Source organism: Myotis myotis, unplaced genomic scaffold (assembly GCF_014108235.1).
Source record: "Myotis myotis isolate mMyoMyo1 unplaced genomic scaffold, mMyoMyo1.p scaffold_m19_p_17, whole genome shotgun sequence".
NCBI classification, from domain to species: Eukaryota; Metazoa; Chordata; class Mammalia; order Chiroptera; family Vespertilionidae; genus Myotis; species Myotis myotis.
The window spans coordinates 9,188,579-9,211,603 of NW_023416321.1; the positions used below are offsets into that span (position 1 = coordinate 9,188,579).

Genomic DNA, 23,025 nt, shown 5'->3' on the forward strand with positions numbered 1-23,025 from the left:
GGGGTGCTCTTCTTGCAGTTTGGGGAAGAGACTCGGCGCGTGCACATCACGCATGAAGTCAGCAGCCTGGACACGCTGCACGCGCTCATCGCGCACATGTTCCCGCAGAAGCTCACCATGGGCATGCTCAAGTCGCCCAACACCGCCATCCTCATCAAAGACGAGGCCCGCAACGTCTTCTACGAGCTGGAGGACGTCCGGTGGGCGTGGCCCCGGCGGGGGCGGTGGGGGGGGGGGCGGGAATGAGTGGGCGTCCCGGTACTTCTCGGTGGCGGGCTTGACTTCGAAGGCCATTCCTTAGCCAGCAGGGGGCTAAGCCGGGACCGACCCAGCGCCAGCCCTTCCTCTCTGCGCCCCGCCCCCTCCCCGGCTCTCAGCCCCACCTCCTCCCCTCCGAATCCCCTGTGCGCTCCCCCAGCCTTGAGCTAACCTGACACGGGCTGTGAGCCCCAGGAGGTGACGGGAGGGAGGCTGCTGGGTGTGTGTGTGAGGGGTGGGTGGGTGGGTGGGTGGGTGGCAGGTAGCGCGAGGCAGATGAGCCACTGAGCCAGGGGTTAGGAAGGGGTTGGGCTCCTGGCCCCTCTCGCCAGCCCCCTCCCCTCTCCCTGGAGTAGCCGCCCCTCCTCCACGCAGAGCTGGGGGATGGTGACTTGTGATCCTCCCGCCCTCCAGGGACATCCAGGACCGCAGTATTATCAAGATCTATAGGAAGGAGCCGCTCTACGCCGCCTTCCCCGGCTCACACCTCACCAACGGGGACCTCCGGGTACGGCTGGGGGTGCCCGGGGCATGGGGGGCGGGGGCTGGGCAGATGGGGTCCAGGAGCTCAATCCCTTGTCATCAGGGACCAGGGCCAGTTTTGGAGAAAGGAACATAGAGACTGAAGCAGAGGGGCCTCCATTAGTTGTGGGGTCATGTGGGGGTCTCTCCTCTCCCGGGTTCCTGCCCCCCCCCCTCCATCCGCTCAGGATTTCGCCAGCAGGCCTCCAGCTATCCTAGGCGACCCTTCCAGGAACCACTCCTTCCCGCTGGGCCTCCCCACCCCTCACCCTAGGGCTGCGGGTGCCACTTCTCCCTCCATCTGGGAGCTGGGGAGGCAGAGAACAGAAGGGACTTCCCAAGAGTCGCGGAGGGGGGGGGGAGATACCGGCTCCCCAAGCAAGGACCCCCTGCGTGACCAGCCCCGTGGGGTCCCGGACTGTCTTCCGCACAGAGAGAGATGGTGTACGCGTCCAGGGAGTCGTCCCCCACGCGGCGCCTCAACAACCTGTCGCCCGCGCCGCACCTGGCCTCCGGCTCGCCGCCGCCCGGGCTGCCGTCGGGGCTGCCGTCGGGCTCCCCGTCGCGCTCGCGCCTCTCGTACGCCGGGGGGCGCCCGCCCTCCTACGCGGGCAGCCCGGTGCACCACGCGGCGGAGCGGCTGGGAGGCGCCCCCGCCGCCCAGGGCGTCAGCCCCAGCCCCAGCGCCATCCTGGAGCGGCGAGACGTGAAGCCGGACGAGGACCTGGCGAGCAAGGCGGGGGGCATGATGCTGGTGAAGGGGGAGGGCCTCTACGCCGACCCCTACGGGCTGCTCCACGAGGGGCGCCTGAGCCTGGCCGCGGCCGCCGCCGACCCGTTCGCCTACCCGGGGGCCGGCGGCCTCTACAAGCGCGGCTCGGTGCGCTCGCTCAGCACCTACTCGGCCGCCGCGCTGCAGTCCGACCTGGAGGACTCCCTGTACAAGGCGGCGGGCGGGCCCCTCTACGGCGACGGCTACGGCTTCCGCCTGCCGCCCTCGTCGCCGCAGAAGCTGAGCGACGTGGCCGCGCCCCCCGGAGGCCCCCCGCCGCCTCACAGCCCCTACTCGGGGCCGCCCAGCCGCGGCTCGCCGGTTCGCCAGTCCTTCCGCAAAGACTCGGGCTCCTCCTCGGTCTTCGCGGAGAGCCCGGGAGGCAAGGCCCGCAGTGCCGGGGGCTCCTCGACGGCCGGAGTCCCCCCTCCCGAGCTCTTCCCCGGGCCCGGGGAGCGCCCGCTCGTTGGGTTCGGGCCGCCCGTGCCAGCGAAGGACGCAGAGACCAGGTAAGGGAAGCTGGCGAGGTCTCAGGCCGTGGGGGTGGTGGAGAGGGCACTGCAGCGTCTGTGGAGGGTGGTGCTCTGGTCTCTGAGACCCTGGAGTCCTCTGTAGACCTGGGGTCGTAGGGGGGTCGCCGGAGTACCTTGTGGCAGGGTAGGCAATGGAGAGACGGACGGGCCACTTTCCTTCTGTCCATAAGCACTTAGGGGTGCACACGGGGCCCTAAGGCCTCCGGAGACCTGGGCTTGCATTCGTCCCCGGAGCTGGTTTTCCTAACCCCCAAACCGAGGCTGCATCAGCTCCAATCCTTAGAGCCTTTCTTGCCCAAACAGAATGTGCAGCCCGGAGCTGTCCAGCACGGGGCCTGCTGAAGTTCACCAGGGAGGGGGTGCTGGTTAGAAGTAGGGGTGGGGAGGAGGTCCATTCAGTGAGGTGGCCTCCGATTGGGGGGAACTCGTGCTCATCACTCAGCTCCTTCCTAAGGATGCAGGGCTGGAGGAGGTGACGGGCACTGACCTGTCTGTCCCCCGCTGCCCCCGGGCAGTGCTGCTGGGAGGTGAGAAGTGATTTGCATTCACGCAGCTCTCTTGTGGCCTGTGTGCCAGGCAGTGCACTGGACACTGTCAATGCCAAGTTGGGCAAACCCGGTTCTGCCCTGTTTAGTGGGGGAGATGCATTAAAAATGCGTGCACTTCCCGTGGGAGGGTGTTCAGGGATTCCTCAAGGCAGCTGGGGGCTCTGGGCTGGATTTAGAGAGGAGGACATTCCAGGCAAAGGGAGAACGTGTGGAGGCACTGAGAGGCAAGGGTGGGGCCCATTAGGGAGCCAGTGGTGAGAGATGAGACTGCGGAGGGAGGGGGTGACTGTCGGATGGAGACGGGCTTCCCAATGTTATATGGGGATGGGGGGGGGGGGGCTTGATCCTTAGTTGTTAGGGCCCTTGGAATTGTCTGTGTGCTGGTGGCTGGAGGGAATGGTATTTCCTCTAATTATTAATCTTAGCAATGGTCAGAAGGGACCCCATGCCTGAACAAGGGTTTGCTCAAAGCCACCGTCCTCCCCAGGGAGCGCATGGAGGCCATGGAGAAGCAGATTGCCAGCCTCACAGGCCTGGTGCAGAGCGCCCTGCTGCGAGGCTCGGAGCCCGAGACGCCCAGGTGAGGCTGCTCCCAGCACCAGGCAGGGCCCGCAGCTGGGGCAAGAGGGAGGGAGCGTGGGCAGCAGGGCCCCCGGGCTCAGCTCTGCCAGTGACTCTCCGTGTGACTCTGGGTGTGAGTCCCTTCCTTTCTCTGGGCTCCATCCTGAGATCTGGGGCCTGGAGAGTATGGTTAGGTCTCACCCAGCTTTGACTGCCTGGGACCAGCCTGGACCCGCTGATGGCCCTCTTTTCCCTGTGCCACAGCGAGAAGATCGAAGGCTCCAATGGAGCAGCCACGCCCTCAGCACGTGAGTGACCCTGCTCTCCTCCCCTTAAACGTTCCGAGCCTCAGATTACCAATCTGTAAACAATACTTGAAAGGAAAATGAGTAGTCACCTTAGCCCAAGAAGTCTTTTTGCCCTGACGCCCCACAGGAGGGCTGACTACCATCTGGGGCAGGGAGTCAGAGCCACGTGCCTCTGTCGCTACTGTGTGTGTGGGGGGACGACCTGGCCTCAACGCCTCCAAGCTCATGGTTTGTTCTCCCATCCGCACGGCCCCTCTGCAGCCTGCGGGTCCGGCAGCCGGAGCAGCGGGGCCACCCCAGTGTCCGGCCCTCCCCCACCCTCAGCCAGCAGCACCCCCGCGGGGCAGCCCGCTGCCATCAGCCGTTTGCAGATGCAGCTGCACCTGCGCGGCCTGCAGAGCAGCACCAGCGACCTGCGCGGCCAGCTGCAGCAGTTGCGGAAGCTCCAGGTACCGCCCCCTCCGGGGCCCCGCCCCGTCTGAACCCACCCACTTGTGCGGAAACTTTCCCCCCCGGAAGTCCAGGCCCGTCCCCTACTCCCTCTATCGAGTCCCTGCCGATCACTGGGCCCCTCTCCGAACGCTTCTCCCCTTCCCCTTCCTTGAGTTCTGCCCCCTCGCTGAATCTCTGTGCCCTGACCAAGCCCATCCCTCGGCTGTGTCCCCGACACTGAGCCCTTCTTCCCCGTCCCTGAATCCTTACCGCACTCCTGGAACCCCCGTCCATCCCACGGAGCCGCCCTCCTGCCCCCCCGCCAGCTAGTACTCAGGGACGCCCCAGTCCCCCTTTTCCCTCCCCCACCCTGCCCCGCTTGGCAGATGGTCCCCCCAGCCAGGAGCCTGGCATCGCGGTGCCCGCTCCTCCAGAGGGCCCTAGAGCTCGTCAGGTGAGAATAATGAGCAGAGACAGGCTGGAGGGGGGCAGCGAGTTGCCATCTGGGCAACAGATAAGATCTCGCCCGCCCCCCCACCATTGCCCCAACTAGGCCTTAGAGCTGGGTTCGAGGGTTAAGTTAGCCTACCCGTTCCAGCCATGGAAACTCTCTATCAAACCCCAGTGCTTGAGCCCATCGAAGCCACAGCCATGGTCGGCAGGGCCCTACATAGGGCCACTCCTTGTCCCCCAAATACCCTGTTCTCCTTGCCTCTGTATTTACCCAGCACAGTAACCTTGTCCTCCGCCCCCCACCATCCCACCCCTTCGCTGCTGCTCACGTCCACAGTCATGCAGCCGCACCTTCTGCTTGGGCCACTCAGCACCCCTCCCCCACTACCCCCCATGCCTCTCTCCTCCTGCCTCTGTCCTCCAGAACTTAGCCCTCGGCTTCTGCCCTCCACCCCCCAGCCCCCACCCCCCACCCCCCACCTCCCACGCCGCGCCCCTCCATCCCAGCCTTTCGCTGCTGCTCACGGCCGCAGCCGAGCAGCCGCCTATGCTGCGGAGCCCGCCCGGCCTGGGGCTGTCCTCTGCCTGCCTCTTCCTGGCCCTTTCCCTGATGCGCGCCTCCATCCCCTCCCACCCCGGTCCATCGGTCCATCTGCCTTGACAGCTGCAGAACCTCGAGTCGCTGCGCGCGCTGCTGAAGGGCACAGAGGCGGAGCTGAGCATGCGCGTGTCGGAGGCGGCGCGGCGGCACGAGGACCCGCTGCAGCGACAGCGCACCCTGGTGGAGGAGGAGCGGCTGCGCTACCTCAACGACGAGGAGCTCATCACCCAGCAGCTGAAGTGAGGCTGGGCCTGGCGGCGGAGGGAGGGGGGCGGGGGGTGAGGCCGGGGTGGCGCGCAACCTCCCTTCCTTCTGAATCACAGATGACGTTGGTCTGTTCTGAAGTCTGCTCTCCTTCTCCTGCGTGGCCTGATTTCTCGGTGACCCACAAACCTTGGGCCATCTGGCGCAATGCCTGAGTTCTTTTTTTTTCTGGCTTGATGCCTGCTTTTGCTATGGTCTTTCTTCCTAATGGCCCACAGTCTGGATACCCCGTGGCCTGCAGCCTTGCTTTCACGTGGCCAGCTGCCTGATTTCACTGCGCCGTCTGTCTGCTTTCATTCTGGCCTGTGACATGTAAACTGACCCTCCGGTAGAGTATCCAGGTGGAGGAGCAGGTGTTGCTAGCTTGGTCATCTTGGCGCTGACCAGCCACAGTTGCCAGCATCCCCATTCCCTAATCTCTGAGACCAGGGATAGCCAAGGAAAAAATCTGGCTTTTTCAGAAGGAATGAGGAATAAAGAACACCCCACCCCCAAATGCTTAGATGTGGAAGAGTTAACAGAAGACAGTCTTTGAACCAAATTTAGCAAATAGCTGTCTGGCCAAGATTCGATTGTCTGGCACCGTGGAAGGAAGACGCTACCTTTCGCTGCCGGTCCACTGTGTGAGCCCCCCACCCCCACCCCCTGCAGCCTTCCCTGGTCAGAGACAGAGGCCCTGCCCTGGCCTCCCTCCTGATGGCACCGGGCACAAGGGGACCTGAGGTCCTGCTCCAGCACCGAGAGGCTGTGTGATCGGGGCCGTTTCTGCCCTTCTCTGTGCTGTGGCTTCCTCATCGGTGCCAAGTACTAAGATGTTTGCAGTTCTTTCCAGAGGGGGCATGGGTTCAACTGGACAGTGACTCAGGGAGCTGGGAGACGCTGCTCGGAGGAGCCCAGCGTCCTCACCAAGTCCTATTTGATTGTACCTCTTGCAAGGGGCTCCTGAGAAGCCCCCCTGCCCCTCAGCCTGGGGCCCACACCCCTGGAGCTGAGATGAAATAAGGGGTCATCCCACTTGGAAACAAGCTGGCTGCAGCCCCCCCATCACTCCAGGTGTGAAAGCTTAGTGACAACTCAGGTGCAACCTCCAAGTAGACCGGGGGGCTGCCCAACCCAGAGAATTCTGTTATCTGACTTTTCTGTTCTCTCCTTGCCCTTTTCCCTCACCACATAGGAGCTGGGTTGGAATTAAAAAACACACACACCTTTATTGAGACATTAAAGGGAAATAAAAGGAAGTAAAAAAGCACAGAGGCAGAGGAAAAGAAAGGATGGATTTAAGCCTTTGTCATATGAGTGTCTGGTCCTCAGCTCTCCAGGAACCCATAGACTCACTACCCCCTGCCCTGTTAGCAAACCTGTCACTCACACCGCTCTCTTGTGAGAGCTTGGGGGATGATAGATTGCTTCTGGCAGGTTTCTCCACCCGCTTTGAAGGGGGTTCCTGCCTTTTTGGGGTGGTGCCTGGCTGCGCTGCACACCAGGCCTGCAGTGGCTCCAGCTGGGCCATGAGGGCCCTCCCTGCCCAGCTCCCAGAGCCTCCCCAGGCATCAGGTGGACCAGGCCCTTCCTTATCCCTGTACACTTGCTCTTCCTTGGCTCCCTTCTGCCCCTTCTTCTCGCCCTGGCCTCTTGCAGGAAGTTAAGGCCAATACTATGCGTCCTCCAGTGTGGGAGTGAGATGCAGTGGAACCGAATGGCTGAAGTCAGACATGAGTAGGTCCTGCTTTGCCACAAAATAGCTGTATGATACGTTACTTAATCTCCCGGAGCCTCTTTTTAATAAAAATGCCAAAGCCAGTAGTATCAGTTGAGGTGGCTAATTGATTAGTTAGGGTAGCTGCTGTAAGAAATCATATAATGGTTCAAAAGTAATAGACGTGTCTTTCTTTCTCCTGGAAAGTATCGGGTGGGTTAGGGGGATGGCCCTCCTTCATGTAGTCACCCAGGGACCCGGGCTAATGGACGTTTTGCCATCTTCAATATGTGCCTTCCAAGACCACCCACAGGGTCATTGCCTTTCAGCCAACGTGAAGGGGAAAGAGCACGGGAGAGCTTACATGGGAGGTTCTTGTGAGCCAGGCCTGGAAACAGCATGTACCCCTTTCACTCGTATGCCATCGGCTAAACCTCAGTCTACGGCCACTTCTAACTGCCAGCGAGGCTAGGAAGTGTCGTCTGGTGTCTAAGCTACTGTTGATCTATGTGTAGATTGGACATAATCATGGGTCCCACTCACAGGATTTGTGGTGAGAATTAAATAAGGCAGCAATTTTCAACCAGTGTGCTGCAAGAATTTTTAAAACATGCAATACCTGACTATTTAGTCAGGGGCACGGGCTTACTTTTGTTTTGTTGTTAATCCTCACCTGAGGATATTTTTTCCATTGATTTTTAGAGAGAGTGGGAAGGAGGGAGCGAGGAAGAGAGGGAGGGAGGGAGAGAGAGAGAGACATACTGATGTGAGAGAGACACATTGATTGGTTGCCTCCCACACATGACTTGACCGGGAATGGAATGTGAGACTCTTCAGTGCGAGGGCTGACGTCTTTTCCCTTAGATTGTCAAATAAAAAAATGACCATAGCCAACACAAAAATAGCCACCTGGTGTGAATGGATCAAAATTTTATCCATTTTTTTGTCAGATCGGCAGAATCATACATTTGTTGGTGTACCACAGCACTTCCGTCATTAGTGTATGTGCGCCATGAGATGAAAAAGGTTCAAACTCACCGAAATCGGGTAACGAAAGGGGAGGGCTGAGTGTGCATCTGGCATATAAGAAGGGCTAGGGACATGCCAGCGCTTTCCCTGGCCGTGCTGGGTCACAAGAATTCATCCTGGGCGCCAGCGCGGCCTGTCTTTTACCCACCAGTTGGATGAAGATGGAGAAGGCATGCTGATCAGGTTTGCTGATGACAGAGCTTTGAGGGCGAGCAAATCTGCCGGGTGGGAGAACTGGGATTCAGAAATTGTCTCCACTTGGACGGTGGAGCTGAAATCCAACCGCTGGGATTTGTCAGGGAGGCATGTGAAGTGCCGCACGTGAGTCAGGGGTGTCAGTGACTCGAGGACAGAATTGAGGTGACCTGCCCGGGCGGCGGTTCTTTCTTTCTTGTTCCTTTTTTCTTTTTCTTTTTTTTTTTTTAGTCCTTTTCGCAGGCCCCACTGAGATCAACAGTTCTTTCTTTCACTTAATCATTCAGCCCACAATTATTTATTAGAAAGCTCTTCTGCTCCAGGCACCCTGCCAGGTGCTGGGCATCGGCTACGACTCTGGAAGGCACGGCTCTGCCTGCCTGGCGCTGCACAGTCCAGCAAACAGGAGCCCCAGAGGCTGGGGGTGGGGGGGGTGGGGAGCAGGAAGCAGACCCCCAACCTCAAGTGTAAGGAGTAGAGGACAGATTCCCATTGAGGCCTGAGAACAAGTGTATTAGTCACATGTATATGTGTATGTGCACACGTGTCTGAGAGTGTGTGTGTGTGTGTGTGTGTGTGTGTGTGTGTGTTTGAATGGAATATTCTAAGCAGAGGAAATGGCATTAAAAAAAGCCCAGAGATCACTTCTCGGCCTTTTGGCTAAGATCAAGTGTAGTATCGGTTTAATATCTGATACATCCTCTATCCAAGGAAAGCATATTACATGGATTTTTGGAGCAGGGAGATGGAATAGGAGCTTGCCCCGTCCACTCCACGCATCGACCCGGTACTGCAGGACCTCCGGGAATGGTGCACCAAAAACAAGCTCAGAGAGGAAAGCACATGCAAGGACCTCAGAGGAATTCCAGACGGTTCTAAACAGAAGCAAGAGAGACGGGAACAAGAGATGTGGCTGGAAGGAAAATGAGCAGTCCCCAGGGCCTGACCGCTCGCCATCCCTTCCCCGGCTGCATTAGCTTATTCAATCGTTACCGCGGCCCCAGGAGGAAGGCGCTCTTACCACCCCCATCTTTTGGATGAGGAGGCTGAGGCCTGGAGAGAGTCGGTAACTTGTCCAAGATCTCTCCGCGGGGGCGGGCAGAGCTGGGATTGGGATTTGGGTCTGTCTGACTCTGGAGCCAAATTTTCAACTACTTACCCTCATGCCCTTCTTGACTGCCTTGAAGAGTTTGGAGTTTAGCCGCAGAACGATGGGATCCATTTAAGGTTCAACGCAGGGGGTGGTGGCCGAGTCTGATTTACATTTTAGAAAGATGTGGGGTTTAAAACGACACAGGCTCAGCATAAGCCCGTTGAAAATCAAAAGAGGTTTTGTCCTCAAAGAAAGAGGCTGAGTGTCTGGATCATTTGAGGAAGGGTAGGTGGACACGGCAGTGCCACCTTGCAAGAAAAGAGACCCCCTCGGGGCGCGTGTCGCTGCCGCTAGCGCTTTGCAAGGCCGCCAAGTTCTCTGCTGCTTCCTTGGCAGAATGCGAATGGGAGGATGCGCGTTATCGGGAGGGAGGTGTGAGCTGATGTGGCTAAAGACCGGAGCTTCAGAAGGAGATCCAGGGGCCCGTCAGGGAGCTCTTCTGAGGTCTCACCTCCGAGGTCTGGCATTTCCGATTTCGCTTGGGCACGTGGCCTGGTGGATGGCTTTTCATTTTGATCTGACTGGTGGCCTGATTTCTTTCCAGCTGCCCGATGTCAGGGGGCGGGGCTGGGGCCAGCAGGGGCTGAGAGGGTCTCTCTGTGGCTGCAGTGACCTGGAGAAGTCGGTGGAGAAGATCCAGAGGGATGTCTCCCACAACCACCGGCTGGTGCCGGGCCCCGAGCTGGAGGAGAAGGCGCTGGTGCTGAAACAGCTCGGGGAGACACTGACCGAGCTCAAGGGTGAGCTGGGGGCCGGTGGATGTGGCACGTGGTCCAGGTGGGCGTCCCCGCTGCACCCCCCACACCCTCCCTCCCACCCAGCACTGCCCTTTCTGCTGCCCATCCCCCCACTCCTCTGAGCTGCTCCCCCCTCAGCTCACTCCTCCCGGTGCCCTCAGCTCACTTCCCAGGCCTACAGAGCAAGATGCGGGTAGTGCTGCGCGTGGAGGTGGAGGCCGTGAAGTTCCTGAAGGAGGAGCCCCAGCGCCTGGATGGGCTGCTCAAGCGCTGCCGCGGGGTCACAGACATGCTGGCCCAGATCCGAAGGTCATTCTGCCCCTGGCCTCTGACCTCTGACCTCCGATTTCCCACGGGGGCACACCCTGGGCCCAGATTGATAGATCAGCCTGACCCCTTATCCGGACTCCCCTTTTAAAGGTCACTGATGTGCAGCTGGAGCTATACCCCAACTCCGACTTGTTCGAGGCTTGTCTGTCCCTAATGCTGGGTGCAGTCACTCCTCCCCAGGCCCTTGCCTCTGTCCTGCAAGACCCCAGAGCCCTTCTTACACCCGCCTCCCTCAGGCCAGGCTTCCCTTCCGTGGGCCCACCCCCCTGCTGGTCTCACAGCTGCTTCTAACTCTTCCGACCCCAGGCAAGTGGACGAGGGTGTGTGGCCACCCCCCAACAACCTCCTGAATCAGTCCCCTAAGAAGGTGACCGCCGAGACTGACTTCAACAAGAGCTTGGACTTTGAAATGCCACCCCCCAGCCCTCCGCTAAACCTCCATGAGCTGAGTGGGCCAGCTGAGGGGGGCCCTTCCACCCCCAAGGGGGGCAACCCCACCAAAGGCCTGGACACTCTTGGCAAGAGAAGCGTGGACAAGGCTGTGTCTGTGGAGGTACTGGGCCCGGGATAGGGGGTCAGCTGGGCTCACACGTTCTTCCCACCATCCTCAGCTGGAAGTACCGACGTGGCATGATTAATTCCTCCTGGTGAAGGAGGAAGTCTGAGAAGCCTACTAGTCAGAAAAACATATTATAAAGCCATAATAGCTAAAGCGGTGTGGCATTAGCATAAGAATAGACTGTGTGATCAATGAAACAAAAGAGAATGTCCCGAAACAGGTCTAAGTATGTCCAGAGAGTAGTCTATGAAGAAGGTAGCATTCCAGACTCATGGAGAAAGCTTGTAATATTCAAGAAGTTCCCAGGTCTCCGGGGGGCTGGGCCAAATGTGGGGCTTCCTTTACCATTCCTTGCATGTGTGCCTGGGGGAAGGAGCTGAGGCCCCAAAGGCCCAGGAGCGGGCGGCCACTGTAGTCCTGACTCTTGCCCCCTCCTCTTAAGGCTGCTGAGCGGGACTGGGAGGAGAAGCGGGCGGCCCTGACCCAGTATAGTGCCAAGGACATCAATCGGCTGCTGGAGGAGACACAGGCGGAGCTGCTGAAGGCCATCCCTGACCTGGACTGTGCGAGCAAGGCCCACCCAGGCCCGGCCCCCACCCCTGACCACAAGCCCCCGAAGGTCCCCCACGGCCAGAAGGCAGCCCCCCGAACGGAGCCCAGTGGAAGGAGGGGCTCAGGTACGGGGGAACATAGGGGCGGGTGAGGAGCCCAGAGAAGGGAAGCCCCATCTTGAGAAGCTCTCAGGTTGATGGCGGAAGCACGGGGGAGAGAGAATCTTTGTGATCAGGCTGTTGGAGAAGGGAGGGGCTGGGACATCAGCAGCCTGACCCTCAGCTACTGAAGGGAAGCGCAGAGTCTGGGTTAGAGCTGGACCCATCCAGAGCTTTCCCCATTGGCCTGAGTGCTGCTGAGGGGACCACGCAGGGAGGAGGAGCAAGTCCAGGCAGACCCAGCACGTGCCCTGAGCCAGGCTGTGCTGACATAGGGTGCATCGCTGATCCATATAGACATGGTTCCAGTGCTCCCGGCCCCCCACCCCAGCCTGTGAGCTCAGAGGGGAGGCACAAATCTGAACCAGAAATGGCAATCATCACTCATTCACTTATTCATTCCTGCCACACACATTTGTCGAGCACTTACTGTGCGCTAGGTGCTGGGAATAAGGACTAAGACATGCTTGCTTCTAAGGAGCTTAAAATTTAGTGGAGGACTGATACTAACATAGATGTTTATCAGGCACTTACTATGTGACAAGAACCGCCCCAAACGCTTCCTATATATTAATTCTTATAATTTTGCAATGGCCCCAGGAGGCAGTTATGGTGGTTATTCCCGTTGTACAGACGAGGGCACTAAGCCCAGTGTGGTCATGTCATCTGTCCCAGGCTGGTGTGTAGAGCAGAAGTAGGATGTGGTGCTAAATGCAGTGGTGGAGGTGAGCTCTGGTGTGGAGCAGTCCCAGAGGAGCCCTGGGAGGGCAGCAAGGGCTTCCCGTGGGAGGGCCCTTTCCATTGGAGCCTTGAAAACACATAGGTGCTTCCCTGGCCAGTGAGCGCGGGCACGCCAGGGAGAGGGAACGGCGTGTGTACACGCCTGGAGGGTCCAGCGGGGCCCGGGCCAGGGAGTGGCAAGCTGAGGCTGAAAGATCGGCACGTGCAGAGGGTGCTGGGACAGGGCGGTGGGATGCGGTTTTGGGTAATGGGGAGCCACGGAGGATCACAGGCAGAGGAGGGTCAGGTGTGAGTGACTCTTCTGCACGTGGCCCTGGAAACAGTCCCCACCACCAGAAAAATCAGGGGGAGGGCCTGGTGGGCAGGGACAGGCTCTTGCAATAGGTATTGTTCTCTTTTGATGGAAAAAGGACAGAGGTCCAGACCAGGGCAGGGTGAGGGTCAGGGGGGAAAGAGGTGAAGGACAACAGCATTTCTCAGACTCCGACGTGTACCTGACATCGCCTGAGGATCTGCCAGAATCTGGCTTCCGATCCGGCGGCTCTGGTGGGGCCTCAGCTTCTGCATTTCTAACAAGCTCCCGGGCGCTCCGCGGCTTGGAGTATGGAGGGATGAGAGCGCAGTTAGAGGAGTGACGGGGCTTGGGGCTGGGTTGCAGGGGGAGGTAAGGGGGGGGGGGCTGTGTCCTGTCCCCTCCTCCTTGGAGGAGGAAGCAAGGTCTAGCCCCTTGGAGTCAGCGGTGGCACAGGTCCCCTGACCTCCAGCCCCTTGGCTGCCTGCAGATGAGCTGACGGTGCCCCGGTATCGCACGGAGAAGCCCTCCAAGTCACCCCCGCCGCCCCCTCCCCGCCGGAGCTTCCCGTCCTCCCACGGCCTGACCACCACGCGCACCGGAGAGGTTGTGGTCACCAGCAAGAAGGACTCGACTTTCATCAAGGTACTGCCCCACCTGGGGCAGGGGGTGAGGGGCTGAGTTAGGGGGATGCCTGAGGGGCCCTCCAGGGATCCTCCGGGCGGCCCCCTCCCAGAGGAAGTGGCAGGAAAGAAGCTGGCCAGTGGGGACTCCGTCTGGCTTGGGCTTTCCCGTGGGAAGGGGCCGTCCTGGGAGGACGAGGAGCCAGGGCAGGTGGGAGATGGTCGAGAGCCCATGGAGCTTAGGAGGGGAGCTGATGCTGGAGGCGGGCAGAGCCTGGGCTTGACGGGGCCTGGGCCTTGCAGAAGGCCGAGTCCGAGGAGCTGGAGGTGCAAAAGCCCCAAGTGAAGCTGCGCCGGACGGTGTCCGAGGTGGCCCGCCCGGCCTCCACCCCACCCATCATGGCCTCTGCCATCAAGGACGAGGACGACGAGGACCGCATCATCGCGGAGCTGGAGGTGGGTCAGGGCTGCGGCTGGCCCCCCGGGTCGTCCGCCAGACCCGGCTCCCTTTCCCTGCCAAGCTGACCCCGGGGCGAGGTGGCCGGACTAGGACAGGGGTTGGACCCTTGGGCTTCCCGCTGGGTGCCGGCCTGTTTGGGACCCTGTTCTTCTTGCCTCGATTTTTCTCTCCATTGTAAAGTGTGTGTGTGTGGGGGGGGGGGGGGGGGGCGGGCAGGTCTAAAGTCCCTCCCTGCAGGTTTGGGTTTTTAAAAAATATTTTTATATGTTTTTATTGATTTAAGAGAGAGGGAGAGAGATGGAAACATCAATGATGAGAGAGAATCATTGATCAGCTGCCTCCTGCACACCCTCTTCTGGGGATGAGCCCCAAACCTGGGCATATGCCCTGACCAGGAATCGAACTGTGACCTCCTGGTTCATGGGTCAATGCTCAACCACTGAGCCACACCGGCCAGGCGAGGTTTTTGATTTCAGTCTTTGTGAACCACCCCTAACTGCCCTGAGACCCCCCCTGTGCTCTGAGACCCCCACCCTTGAATGTTCTTTGAACATTTAATACCCAAGTGCCTCGAACCCATCCCAAGTCACTCAGACTCCAGTGTTCCCGGCCCCCTCTCTGAGTGGCCGCAGACCCTGGATTCCCAGGGCTTCTGGAGACGAGACAAATGGGAGGGCAGAGTGGCCAGTGACGATTGTGAAGGGCCAAGGAGTGAAGCTGGGATCCCAGTGCCAGCCCAGGCCCTCCCTTCCTGTGGTGCCTGAGCCATAGACCAGCACCTCCATTGTCCTCCCTGTGCGTCCCCTCCAAACTGTCCCCCACTTTCTGCTCCCCAGGTGTTTGAGAGAAGCTCAGTGGCTTCCCTCCCCCCCACGCCCTGCCGCCAGCCGATCCCTACCTTGCTGCCCCCCCAGGACTCAGGGCCCCCCGGGGGCTCAGCCCCAGGCCCCACATGGAAGGTAACAGGCTGCCCCCACCTCTCACGGCGCTCTTTCTGCCTGTGCCTCCACAGCTTCCTCTCTTCACCTGTCACGCTAACCTGCTAAGATGCCAGTCACATCCCTGCGTCCCCACCACCGCCACAGCCTCACCCACCTGGACCCCCCGCCCCCCTCCCCAAGTACAGGTGCACAACCCTTCCTTCCATCCCTGGGACTCCAGCAGCCTGGCAGCCAGTAGCCCCTTGGGTCTGCTTTTTCTTTTCTTTTCTTTTTTTAAAATATATTTTATTGATTTTTTTACAGAGAGGAAGGGAGAGGGATAGAGAGTTAGAAACATCGATGAGAGAGAAACATCAATCAGCTGCCTGCTGCACACTCCCTACTGATGTGCCCGCAACCAAGGTACATGCCTTTGACCGGAATTGAACCTGGGACCCTTGAGTCCGCAGGCCGACGCTCTGTCCACTGAGCCAAGCCGGTTAGGGCGGGTCTGCTTTTTCTTACAGGCTTCATTCGGGTCGGCCCATGGGGGTCTGGGTATTTTGTTCCAATCTGTGGCCCGAGTTTAGGTCTGGCCTGCAGCCTGGGTTTTGTCCTTGGGAGTTTGGACCTTGTTCACTAGGTGACTTTAAGTCCAACTCAAAATCTGACTTTGTCCTGAGCCCTTGTCTAAGTCTCCACCATGCCCTCTACTCTGCTGCCTCCTGCCCCCCTACTCTGCTGCCTCCTGCCCCCCTACTCTGCTGCCTGTGCCAGGCGGGGGTTCATTTCTCCCACAGGAACCTGTGCCTTGCACTGGGGCCAGGACTCCCCAGGGGGAGCTCATTTCAGCCCCTCTCAGGCCCATGGCCCCATCTTGCCCTCTTGGTCAGGGAGCTTGGAATGGAAGAAACCCATGCCCTTCCTTGGCTGCTGGCTCCGTATCTTTCAGCATTTGGGAAGTTCTCCTTTCTCTCTAACTTCAGTCCTTGCTGCTGTCCCCTGCACTTATTTCCTTTGTACTCGTTCTTGGGAACTTGGGGGTGGACTTGCTGTCTGCACCCCTCGGGGACTGTGCCTCGGGAGGGCAACCTGGGCGGGTGGACTGGGAATCTCCCTCCGCTCAGTCACTCCACGCTGGGCTGGGCGGGCAGCCTCCCGTGCACACAGGCTCACCTGCCTCCTCTGGTTCTCCTTGGCCCACCGTGGCCCCGTGCCGGCCACCACCTGATTTCTGGCCTGGCTTGAGGCCTGGTGGTGCTTTGTCTCCCTGGCCAGGGGGAGCAGACAGGCGCCAGATGGGGGGCAGTGCTGTCTGCTGGGTGCAGGATGGACACAGAGCCGTCCGAGGAGCCGTCTAGGGATGAGCATTATGGGAGGGCTGCCCCCAGAGGGCTGTGCCTGCGGCCCCCAGCCCCTGCCCCTTCTGGCTCAGAGCCAATCGGAAGGGGCCCAGTGGGCAAAGCCCCTCCGCGGGCCTTTGGGGCCTGGCTCACCGAGGCACCGTCGGGCAGTGGAGCCGGGCAGGCATGGGTCACCCTCTCTGCCTTCCTAGTCTGCACCCCCGTCTTCAGGTAAGCCGGTGGCAGGGCTGGTGGGAGGGAGGCTGGGGAACCTGCTGCCCCCGCCCCAAATGTTCCCTGTGGCTCCTTTTAGTGGAAAGAGCACTGGACTTGGAGCCAGACTACCTGGGTTCAAGTCCTGGCGCTGCCACTAACTAGCCGTGGGTAAATGACCTTGAGCGAGTCACATGACCCTCCCCACCCTTGGTTTCTACCTCGTGAAGACGGTGAGAGCCATCTGGTGGGTTACAGTAGGGATGAAAGGTGAAGGCGTAGGTGACAGAGCCTGGCCCCAAACTGGTGCTCAGAGTTAGACCAGGGCTCACTCCGTTTGGGGGGTCTCTGTGGCCGCTCCAAAGCCAAAGCGAGGGATGTTCACAAAGAAGCAGGTGCTCTAGCTTTGCCCGAGCCTGTGTGCAACAGAGGGACTTGGTCCAGCCGAGCTCCCCGCTCCCCCCGCCCCCACGTCCCCCGCCTTGTGAAGTTCTGAAAGTGGAGGGTGGGGGGACCAGGAGTCTCTGGCCTGTGATGAGGATGAGAGCCTAACCCTCAGAGGCCGGAGGCCAACATCTGGTCTTCACCCTCACAGGCTGCTGGGCCGTCACTCAGTTCAATCCAGCAAACAGCTGTGTGCAGGCTGCCAGCTCACTGACTCTCCGCCCGCCCCTCCTGTTGCTATCCCATTGCACAGGTGGGCACACTGAGGGGGGTGCCTGGGAGAGCTGCTCCCAGGACTCAGCATGGGCAAGGAGAAGTCAGCTTGTGTCTGTGCTTCTAGGTAAACTGACTTCTCTGCCAGAACGCAGGAGACTGGAGGGTGTGGTGGGAAGAGGCCTGATTCCTAGTCCCAGCTTTGCCTCTAATTGCTGAGTTCACTCAGGCCCCTCCCCTGCCTCAGTTTCCCCTACTATGGAAGAAAGGGGCTGGGCTCACCCATCATCTAACCACCCCCCCCCACCCCCGTCCCAGCTCTGGTGGTTTAGTTTGCAGGGATCATATTCTCCCTCATCTTTCTTCTCCCCCCAGGCGGCCCCGGGTGCCAGGGCCTTGTGCATCCCCCGGATCATCTTGACGGAGTGTGCCCCCGACCCTCCCTCCCCACCAGAGGCCAGGCTGGAGGAGCCCGGTCCCAGAACGACCCCCACCCCCAGACCCCGGACCCTGGTTGGCAGTGGGAGGGCCCTGCCAGAGGTGGTGGCCGAGGCTTCCAGGCCCAGCAGCAGCTGGGTGCCCGAGAAGCCAGGGACATCTCTGAAGAGACAGGGCTCAGGGGGCTACAGTCCAGAAGAGGGAGGAGCCAGGGTCCCCTGCTCTCGGGGACCAGCCCCAGACAGAACTCAAGAGCCCTCCACTGCTGAGACCAGAGAAGACCACCCAGAGGAGACCCCCAAGGACTCTGGACACGCCGCCTCACCTGGCAGCGGGCAGTGTGAGGGCCAGCCTGGTGCTGGCCTCGGCGGCACAGTGAGGGGTACCACCCCCCAGCGGATGGACAGCCTGGAAGAGACGCTCCAGGAGCTGGAAGCCACGCTGAGCCAGATGGGCACGGCCCCCTCCGAGAGGCCCCTTGGCAGCCTCCCACCCCTGCCCCCCAGGCCCAAGGTGGCTGCCTCCTCCCCTGTTCTCCCCTCCTGCCTTAATGCTCCAGTCTCTCCATCTTCAGAGCTGGAGGGAGTTGGGGGCTGCAGGAGCACCCAGACAGCCCCCTTCTCCCACTGGCCTTCTCTCAGCTCCTGCCACCCTCCTGGGAGCCTGGCGTCGGGCAGGGTTTGCAGGCTGAGCCCGAGGAGGCTGGGAAGCTGGCCTCCCCAGGGACCAGCCCATCCAGGCCTGGCAGGGACCAGGGCCTCTCCTCTGCTCTGTATCTGTAAACCAACAAATAAAGTTTTCTCACTCTTTCCCCTCCCTCCCTGCCCCTCCTGTGTGACTCTTTCTGTCTCTGTCGTTCTCTGCCTGCGCCTCTGGACTCCCAGGGCCCTTCCAGGCAGGTCTGGTACCTCGAGTGGTTCAGGGGGCTGGACTGGTCCATCTTAGGGAGACTGCACCCCCAACCTCCCATTGAGAGGAGATGTGGGCCTGGGGCTGCCAATCCTGCTCTGTTTGCCATTATAAAGACCCCCCCACTCCCCCATCTCAGGCCTGTTCTCCTGGGCTCAGGATGGTGCCCCTTGCTGGGAGTGGGGGTGTTATATTAGAAGTGGCTCCCCCAGGGGCTGCCAGCTGCCTCTGGGCTCTCCAAGGAAACCACCACCGAGTTCTCACTGGGGAGCTGAGTGGTCAGGAACCGAGCGGGTACCCCTGCCACCTCTCCTCAGGGAGGCCTTAGACCTGGCCTCAGAGAGTGGCCCTGAGTCCTGGGCAGGGGTGTGGAGCCTGGAGGGGTCTCCAGGGCCCACTGAAGAGGTCCTAGCCCCAGAGACCCCGCCTAGTGCCTGGGGTTCCTGTATGCCCCCCCCCCCCACACCTGACCCGGCTCTTCTTCCTGCAGAGTGGCGGAGGCAGCGTGCCGCCCATGAAGGTGGTGACTCCAGGGGCCTCTAGGCTGAAGGCAGCCCAGGGCCAGGCCGGCAGCCCCGACAAAGGCAAGCATGGCAAGCAGAGGGCCGAGTACATGAGGATCCAGGCCCAGCAGCAGGTAAGGTGGGCACCACGGGAACAGGACCTCGGCCCCATCCAGTCCCCCGCCCCCGCCCCGCAGTGCTGTGTGCTGGCCACCTCCTGCCATTGTCCCCGTGACCGCCTTCCCACCCGATGCCCAGAGAGGTCCCCCTGCCAGGACCGCCCCAGCAGCCCCTTGAGCCATCTCCTCTCTCCTCTGCCTAATCCCAGGGCTCTGGATCTGGGTTACGAGTTAGGCTCGCAGCCAGGCCTCTCCCCTCACCAGCCCTCACACAGGGCCAGAGAGAGCCTTCTCCGCAGCTGCTTCCGCAGGAGGGGGAGCGAGTAGACTCCTGTCCCCACCAGCCCCAATGACGGGTCCTTCTAAGACCTGGCCTGCCCTGGGGTGTGGGAGGGGGACTTAGGTGCCCCTTCATCTTTGCCACTCCCCTCTTCTCCACTGCCTTCTCACCACTCTCAGTCCCTCCTGCTCTGTGGGACCCCACCTCCCAAATCTCCTTTCAGCCTCCCTCTTAGCTCCCAAGCCATTGCCCAGCTGAGGGAGAAGCCAGCTTGCACTTGCAGCTCAGTCTGGTGCTTGGGGTTCAGTGTGTTCCCGTGGACGTCAGATGGGGAGGGGTGGAAGGAGAGAGACTTCACCCCCAGATGGGAAGGAGCGGCAGGGGTGTTTCACCCTCTTTCAGATTTGATTCGCAGCCGTGGGCACAGAGTTGACCTCACCGTGGGTGTTTCTGCCCTGTGGTCCCGGGTGCCCGGGTGGCTGGCCCAGAGGTGCAGGGTGGCCCCTGGGCCTAGAATGTTGAGAGGCTGTTAGGGCACTTGTTTGGTTCCGTGACTATTTCTCAGCAGGTCCCGGATGCCAGGCCTGTTCTGGGTGTTGGGGTTGTGAAATGTCCAGATGCTGGGACATAAAGAAGGTTCTAGGCTCAGAGGCAGGAGGTTAGAAATGGGTGAGTCCAGCCGCCTCCTTTACAGCTGAGGGGACAGCTCAGATATGGAAAGGGACTTCCCAGGGGTGCAGAGCAAGGTGGATCAGAGCCAGGACCGGCACCCAGGAATCCCAATGTCAGTCCCACCTCACGGCTGGGAAATGGGGGTTCTGAGGTGGTGCAGCAGTGCCCAAGGCTGCACAGAAATCAGAGACACAGCTGAGAAAAACCCCTTGGATTTGTGCTCAAGATCCAGGGATGGCACGGCGGCCAGGTTCCCAGGGGTGCAAGGACCCCGGTCTTGGTGCCCCTGTGGACAGCCCCTCCTCTCCGAGGGCTGGGAGCGCTGTGAGCACCCGCTGTATCCTCTCAGATGGCTCACATGGATGGACTGTAATGAAGGGGCCACCCAGAGGGATGAGGGAAAGCACAGGGATGTTGAGGTACCCAGGGACTAGTGAAAGCAGAAAGCTGGACCGCCCTGGGGGGAGGGGAGGCAGAAGGCATAGAATTTAGGGAGCCCAGTGAGACTGGACAGCAGGGCTGTAGTTAGGGAGGGCAGGGCTGCAACATGACCCCAAGGAGGGAGGTAGTGGAGAAGAAACATCACCCCTTCTCTCTCCATCCTGCCATAACCCAACCAGAAGCTAGTCAGCAAAGCGGGGGGCAGGGGGGGGGGTGTCAGCCAACCAGGGCACAGAGCAGGGCAGGACTTGGATGGGGGGGAGGATGGAGAGGCAGATAGAAAATACTAGTAGTCAGTACACCTTCCATGTACCTAGTTTATGTATCATATTTAATCCTCATAACTTTATATCTTAAAACACACGTGCTCAATCTGCTTTGTCACTGCTAATCCCTGTAGGCCAGTGGTTCTCAACCTTCCTAATGCTGCGACCCTTTAATACAGTTCCTCATGTTGTGGTGACCCCCAACCATAAAATTATTTTCGTTGCTACTTCATAACTGTAATTTTGCTACTGTTATGAATCGTCATGTAAATATCTAATATGCAGGATGTATTTCCATTGTTACAAATTGAACATAATTAAAGTATGGTGATTAATCACAAAAACAATATGTAATTATATATGAGTTTTCCGATGGTCTTAGGCGACCCCTGTGAAAGGGTCGTTCGACCCCCAAAGGGGTCGCGACCCACAGGTTGAGAACCACTGCTGTAGGCACTCAGTAAATATTTGTCCGGTAGGTGAATGAATGAATGAATGAATGGGTGGATGAATTTGCCGCGTATCAGGCCCAATCCAGGGGGAAATAGACAAAGCAGACTTGAAATGTTAAAATATCGTAATAATCACAGCTCCCACGTATTGCGTCCTTAGTACAGACACGGGGCCTGGTGCTCTGTGTGGCATCGTCTCACCTGCTCTGATGCTGCAGGGACTGTTTCCCCTGCCATGCAGGTGAGCACCTGAAAGCCCTGGGAGACCCTGCTTAGGGTCCCACGCGAGGCGGTGGCAGAGCTGGGACTTGGACCCGGGTTTGCCTGTCTTCATGCTGGAGTCTCCTGCCTTGTCCGGGAGCAGGAGCTCTGGGTCGCGGGGAGCGTGGGCGAGATGGCACCAGTGACCTCGGTACTGTCGCCTGGAGCACTGGGGAGCAGCTTTGGGCCTCGTGTATCAGTTGGAATGCTTTTAGCGGCAGGTCACAGAAACTCCAATTCTAAATGGCTTACACAATGAGGAAGGTATTCGGTAACAAGACAGAAGTCTGGAGGCAGGGACGAGCCAGGGCTGGGGAATTCAGCAGCTCAAGAATGTCAGGAAACAGGTTTCTTTTCTATTTGGGTCCTGTTGGCCCAGCATTCTGCCCTGCCCCCAGGGCTGCCTTCATTCCAGGGGCCCTAGGACACAGATCTTCTTAGGGGCAGGAGAACCTTTCCCAGAAGCCCCCATCAGATCTCCCCTCTCGTCTCATTGCCCTGCCTACATCCGCCACTGGCAAGGAGAAGGGATTGCTTGAAACTGCCATATGCTAGTATTTCTCAGGACCCTCCCCGCTTGGGCTGCGAGAAGCCCCGTCTCTCCTGACAGCCCTGTGCCTGGTTCAGGCAAATAGGAAGGAAGAAGGGCCTGTGGGCAGCGGGTAGGTGGCCCTGGGGATGGTCCCGGAGGAAGGGCCAGCAGGGTCTGCTGCATCAGGATGATCGACGCCCGTATGGGAATCTGCGCGTCATAGCGTGGAGGGACCGGTCAGCGTGCGAGGGCATGGAGAGGCCACTAGCCTGCGTCCCACAGGAAGAGGAGGGTGCAGGGTTCAGCCTAAGGGTTCCGGCCTCCCCCAGCGGAGAGCCGAACACCTGACAAAGCTCTGCTCCTTTGGGCATAATTGGGAGCAACAGGGACGGACTGGCTGGGGAAATGCAAGTGGCAGGAACCTTCAGAGACAGCAGCTGTGTCACCTGAGAATTCTGAGCAGCGCAGGGTGCAGGGCGAGGTCACGGGCACAGCTGGATATGCTCCCTCCGCTTCACGAAGTGGGTTGTGGCTGTTGCTGCAGCCGGTCAGTCTCCCGAGAGGGACTAGGGCCTGAGAGAGCTTGACCAGACAAAGGCTCACAGAGCAACTGTAAGGGGTCTCCGTGAAGGAGAGGTTGGTGGGGGGGATGGGGGGGGCATCCCATCCATGTGACTCTGCCCAGCGCTGTGAGAGGGGGGTGGGGGGACATCACTTGGGTGAATGCAGGGCCAGGTAGAGGCCCAAGTGGGAAGGCAGGTGTTTTAAAGACCAAAGCTCAGAATAGACATAGATGGAGGCTTTTGATAAGTGCTAAAGGGGAGGCACAGAGAAAAGCTTTTAACTAGAGATGAATTGAGAACAAAGGGGACAGCCAGGAGGGAATCAAACAGCTGGCCCGGGACTTGGTGAGATGTGAAGAGATGCAGGAGACACGGGAGAAAGAACTTTAAATAGGAAAGGGGCGGGGATGGGGCCAGACAGGAGCCCAGGGGAAGTGACAGGGAGTCAGAGAGCTCTCGGTTGCCATCAAGGGGCTATGCCTGGCACCTGGCTCTTGGCAAAGGCCCGAGTGAACGGAAGGGTCCAGTGCCTGGAACCCTTGGAGTAAGGAATGTGCGGCCACAGTAGAGGAGAGGGTGGGAGACCCCAAGGGGGAACCTGCCTTGAGTGGGGGGCAATGTTGACTGCAGCCTGCAGTGTGGTGAGCAAACCCCAGATGAATCACGCGCTCATTGGGGG

At 59.8% G+C, this 23,025-nt stretch overlaps 1 protein-coding gene and 1 pseudogene across 6 annotated transcripts in view; both read left to right on the forward strand.

Moving 5' to 3' along the window:
• The window catches only part of SRCIN1 (SRC kinase signaling inhibitor 1), a 64,190-nt gene that overhangs the window by 39,501 nt on the left and 1,664 nt on the right, over positions 1-23,025 (forward strand). For 3 of the 6 annotated variants that reach the window (XM_036339186.1, XM_036339188.1, XM_036339189.1), the window contains 14 exons: positions 2-200; positions 673-766; positions 1,214-2,061; positions 3,121-3,213; positions 3,459-3,502; positions 3,764-3,951; positions 5,052-5,227; positions 9,935-10,065; positions 10,224-10,371; positions 10,699-10,945; positions 11,394-11,628; positions 13,185-13,339; positions 13,621-13,773; positions 18,748-18,894. In XM_036339186.1, the coding sequence (XP_036195079.1) occupies positions 2-200; positions 673-766; positions 1,214-2,061; positions 3,121-3,213; positions 3,459-3,502; positions 3,764-3,951; positions 5,052-5,227; positions 9,935-10,065; positions 10,224-10,371; positions 10,699-10,945; positions 11,394-11,628; positions 13,185-13,339; positions 13,621-13,773; positions 18,748-18,894 (2,858 nt within the window). Of the gene's footprint in view, position 1; positions 201-672; positions 767-1,213; positions 2,062-3,120; positions 3,214-3,458; positions 3,503-3,763; positions 3,952-5,051; positions 5,228-9,934; positions 10,066-10,223; positions 10,372-10,698; positions 10,946-11,393; positions 11,629-13,184; positions 13,340-13,620; positions 13,774-14,613; positions 14,737-16,848; positions 17,038-17,285; positions 17,426-18,747; positions 18,895-23,025 lie in introns of those variants that run through there. The other 3 variants (XR_004972681.1, XM_036339187.1, XM_036339184.1) reach the window with 3 other exon arrangements.
• Positions 8,813-8,993, forward strand: LOC118672589 (annotated as a pseudogene).